Source organism: Pelmatolapia mariae, linkage group LG23, assembly GCF_036321145.2.
Source record: "Pelmatolapia mariae isolate MD_Pm_ZW linkage group LG23, Pm_UMD_F_2, whole genome shotgun sequence".
Taxonomy (NCBI): Eukaryota; Metazoa; Chordata; class Actinopteri; order Cichliformes; family Cichlidae; genus Pelmatolapia; species Pelmatolapia mariae.
In genome coordinates, this window is record NC_086246.1 from 2,287,404 (window position 1) to 2,292,542 (window position 5,139).

Sequence of the window (5,139 nt, forward strand, 5' to 3'; positions counted from 1 at the left end):
ATTGTCGACCGACATTGTAGTGTCTACATGCAGTGGGAGTGTGCGTTTGGGAGACACGTACCGCATTAAGGCAAAAGGCAACGTTGCAATAACTGAGAACCTGGAATTACTTGCAAAGGGCCCAGCTAAACATGATGAACTGCGAGTGCACCTTAACAAGGACGAAGGCTCCTGTGTCGTCTACACTCCCAGCGAGGACCCCGATCGGCGCGACCACGGCGTATGCATTCTCGCCTCTAACTTCATAGAACCGAATGGCAGATCGGTGGGGGGAGAACTCGAGGTGATGGAAAGACCTGGGTACTCGAAACTCGAACCCCAGCCTGGGGTGAACATTGAGGTAGATGGTTACATGGTAGTGGACTTTTACATACGCCCCATCACCCCGGAGTTACAACATCTACATGAGAAGGTCTGGTTTTCTCTTAACCCTGTGAGCGAACAACGGTTCCGACCTCCAGCTAATGTGAAGACGCGCAGGGTGGAAAGCCCCGGTCAATCGGCCCGTGGGGGGCTGACGATTAGCAGAGGAGACGCATCTGTGTTCATAACGGCAGCAGGCATGGTTCACGTTAGCGGACCTGTGTGGGTGTACGTTGGTACTCGCACCGATCAGGAGGGTGCCGTGGAGTCAGAACGGTGGTTGTGTTTGAGTGAATGTCTTCATTTTGTCAATGTGATCTCCCAAACATAATATACACTGTTGGTCACGCGAAGAGCACCCCTGTTGTTACTACTCCAGACTGTACATAAACCCAAATAAAGTTTGTCTTGTGCGTACTATAAACCGAGTCTGTGAATGGTTTGGTATTATACAGCACACACGTACTCATACATAGCTGATGACACAGAATTCAAGCTGATACGTGGTAACCCCTTTGTGGTTTTTTTGTTTTGTTTTATTTGACAAATGGTGAATACAATGTCAACACATACATGTACAAACATCACAACGCGAGCAAACACTTAGTAGAATACAGGTGCGCGAGACTATGTCTATGCGTGACACATGTTACACTGAAAGATATAACCTGACCGTTTCTCCGCGTGCACATTCCGAACAAACAGGATTAGGACATTCGCAGCTAGCGTGACCGCAAGGCTTGATGTACATCTTAGCCTTAGCACAATCCGAACAAATTACATCCTGTGACACGCTACTCATACGGACGAACCGGTACCACGTCCACTGGATTTTACAGTAGAAACACCTTCGCACCCCTGACGCTGACACGCTTTTCAGGATGCAATTCTCACATGCAATGTGTCCGCAATTAAACACACACATGTGTGTCCATTCGTAACAACAGGGACACGTGTACAAATCCGTAGGCCGTCCGATTGACACAGGAGGCGCAGAGGACGTTGAAGGTTGGGCTTCATTGAAAGATGCGTCGATAGGGCCGTCCACGTCGATTACCTCCTGCGACACGGACGGTCCATCCGCCCTGTAGCTCCGAGGCTCAGGTCTTTGTACCGCGGCGGGAACTGTAGCAGAAGACCGCCACCGGGGAGGTAGTCCCATTTCACGTCGGGTGTAATCGTCCATGAGAGGTGTACGCGTGGTCTCCCACGAGTTAGGACGTCCAGTGGGCACAGTTGCATTGTAGTTTTGGATCTGTAAGCCGAATGTAGGCTCAGTGGAAGACCTTTCGGCGTAATCCCTATCACTTGGATCGGGGCCGGTGAAGTCTACGGTGTTGATAAAGTAAACGGCCCCACGATCGAGTTCGCAGTCCAGAATGTCTTGAAGCGATAACTTTGAACACAAGTTCTTGTTGTACGGTGGTAACCAGGAGAGGAAGGTTTTTTGTACCTTTTCGCAGTAGGCAAATAGCTTCCGGTCGGGCACCAATGCGTGCACCACCGCCAGCGTCTTGGTTCGCTGATCCTGTACGCATTTCCATTTGCTTACATGGAAACGCTTCATGTACGCGGCCCGGGGTAAAGCCCGCTTGGCGTCTGGGGTCGTGGGGCGTACAATTCCGGCTATGATGTGCTTATTTGCCAAGGACATGAATGTAGACACAGCGCAAGCCTGCTGTCCTGTTAATAAGCTCCTGCTCCGGGTCGGCTGGCTTTGCGCTGCGGGTCGGCTGGCTTTGCGCTGCGGGTCGGCTGCTCGATGTATCCAGGTCGGTGGATACTCTTTCGGCTGAGGATGCACACGCGAACAGTGGCGATGTGTGGGTTTAACGTTTGTTGTTGCTCTGGCTTACATGGACCTGTATCAGACAGAATGTAATGTTCAAGCATAAGTGAGCATTGTTACTTATTCTACATTTGTTGCTTAGTAGAGTCTAGGACGGTTGCTGAAATAAAACTGTGTACACAACCTTATGCCCCAACCAACCGTGTCTATGACTGTGTGTTTCACAACAACATTACACCACTTACTCCTCTCTGGTCTCGGCAAAAACCCCACCCATGGTTAAATAGAATACATAAAAACTGAACCCCTGGTTCTACGCTCACCGGCATTCGGACAAGTCACACCGTCACCCAGACGTAGGAGTTTTGCACAGGATAGCAACATAATACGAATACACCGAGATGAACCCGCCCGGACAGCTGGTGCTCTTGGACGGTGCGCACTGGTCGGCGACTTCTAATGCAAAACGGCAGGTCTACTTGGACACGTTCGCAGAGTTTGCCAAGACGGTCGAGCCGTTTACTGTAACTTTCAAGGTCATGATGTCTGACTTTCGTCTGTATAGACACTCGCTGAGTGCTACGGGGAACAATGGATGGTGTCTGGCCATGCTTCGTCATGTGCACGAACACCCCATTGAGCATGCCGAGTACGCTAAGGATTTGTATGCTACCGGCAGGACAATAGCAAGGTTTGTGGACAAGTTACAAGAGGCTTCGGGCGATCCCAGATGCGCAGGCCACGACAATGTGGGATTGGCCGAGGACAATTACGAAATGTGGTTCACCCTCGAAATGGACCACGACTTCACGGTGAGAGTCAAGGTAGAGCCTACTGCTAAGTGTCCCAGCGAGACCGCTCGCATCTTGAGACAAGGCGTTGTGGACATCGACCCGGTCTGGAATATCATGATGGAGGTAACGGGCTATATCTGCCTATACGCTCTGGGCGCAGAGCTATTGGCCTCCGATGCGGCCGACAGTGCCGAGGAGCAAACTGCCTCCCAGAATACGGACACAGCAGCCAACCGAGCCATCGCCGAGACCGACGACACCACCAACGTATTGCGGCTGAACCAAGCTGCCTCGCAGAGCACCGACACTGATGACAAGCCGGCCATCGCTGAGCCCGACGACATCAACATATTGCAGCTGAGGAATCGCAAAGTCCTCAGAACGCCAGCTAAAGCGAGACGCGGCGCTCTGCATTAACCTGCTGTCTAGTATAGTCTCATTCTCCAAGCGTGCAAACAACTCACATGAAATGTTGTAGTCTTTGTTTATTGTCGACAATAAAACAATCATGAACAAAACCATACAGCATTTGTGTTCTTTCAGGCAATGTAACAGCACACATGCACTCATTTCACACATCGGTCGGTATTATCTTGCACAGAATACGTTCAGAGACCGTCTTCGTCTTCTTGGCCTTCTCCTTCGTGTAAAGGATGAGCATCAGTCTCCTAAAAATGCTAATGGAATCATCAAACAAGGTCACACAGTGCCAGATGTAGTCATTGTCCCCGTTCTTTGCTTTCTCGATAATGAGCTGAGTGTCAAACAGGACAAAGCCGCACGTGACGAGCAGTCCCAGGTAGGTGTTCGCCTCAAACAGAAGCGTAGATCCGAAGAACACGTTCGTCAGAGACACCAGGAACAGAAAAGAACAGCCGGACATTAGTGTGCCTCGGAGGAACAGGTGGCCCCTATGTGTGTCGTACAAGGCGCTGAGAGTGAAGCAGATGAAAATCACCGAGGTTCCCACGAAAGCGGTCGCGATTACATTCGGATCGACGGCGATGACATCGTCCAGTATGGGTCCAAGGCTAAAACCTGTGAGCATGGCAAATCCTTCAAGGAAAGCAAGTCTCTTCCTTTCTGTCTCAGGGTTATGGGGCGTCACAGCAAACCAGATAAACAACCCCAGTGAGGTGAGGGTAGCCACCGAAAGACAGATCAACAACCCCAGGACTGCGAGGGGGGTCAAACGCGTTCATGGTAAAACCACAGACTGCGATCGGATGATACGTCCTATGAAAAAGCCGTCTCCTTTCTCTCTGTTACGAGCGGTCTCCTTTCTCTGCTTTATAGTTAATGTGTGTCCTGAAACAGCAAAACCAAAGAACCTGCACTGGTTCCAATCACATATATACAAGACTGTATGTCTTTTACCGGTTGAAGCGTTGGCTTTGAAGCAATGGCCAACATATTACATACACGTTACACGTTTTTCTGATTCATGTTTATTGTGCCACAATTGTGTAATTAAATCAACTGACATACAATGTATAAAGCAGCAATCAAAGTAAATACACATGGTAAGATGTTACATTCGTTGCCTGTATTTCAACTATGCGGATCCCCCGCCCGGACGGAAAGGCGGCCTCTGCTGGCCGCGCACCATAGAGCATAGAGCGTTTTTAAAACGCCCCCCTGTGGCTGTATATTTTATTACAACGTTGAGAAAGCATTGCCGTTGAGGCGCTTGTTTCCCTTTAACCCTTGTGCGCCCCCCTGTTCTCGGGGCGTGGGTCGTGGAGACCCCCGAGGGGCGTGTGTGTTATTATGGTGATGGTGTTGATGATGATGATGATGATGGTGGTGATAGTGTGGGGGGTCGCTAGGACCCCCTCGGGGCGTATGTGTTATGATGATGTTTAGGGTGGGGGTCGCTAGGACCCCCTCGGGGCATATGCGTTATGATTTTTAGCGTGGGGGTCGCTAGGACCCCCTCGGGGCATATATGTTATGATGTTTAGTGTGGGGGTCGCTAGGACCCCCTCGGGGCATATGCGTTATGATGATGATGATAGTGGGGGGGGGGGGGTCGCCAGGACCCCCTCGGGGCATATGTGTTATGATGATGTTTAGGGTGGGGGGGGGTCGCTAGGACCCCCTCGGGGCGTATGCGTTACGATGATGATAGTGGGGTCGCTAGGACCCCCTCGGGGCGTATGCGTTATGATGATGATGATAGTGTGTGTGTGT

At 50.7% G+C, this 5,139-nt stretch overlaps 1 protein-coding gene across 1 annotated transcript; it reads right to left on the reverse strand.

Annotated features, from left to right (window-relative positions):
• Positions 1-3,517: 3,517 nt before the first annotated feature.
• LOC134620596 (probable Bax inhibitor 1) lies at positions 3,518-4,562 on the reverse strand. Its single transcript, XM_063466812.1, has 2 exons — positions 4,553-4,562; positions 3,518-4,122 (listed from the first exon to the last, which is right to left on the reverse strand). Exons 1-2 carry the CDS (start codon positions 4,560-4,562, stop codon positions 3,518-3,520), a joined length of 615 nt encoding a protein of 204 aa, XP_063322882.1.
• Between the last annotated feature and the right edge of the window lie 577 nt (positions 4,563-5,139).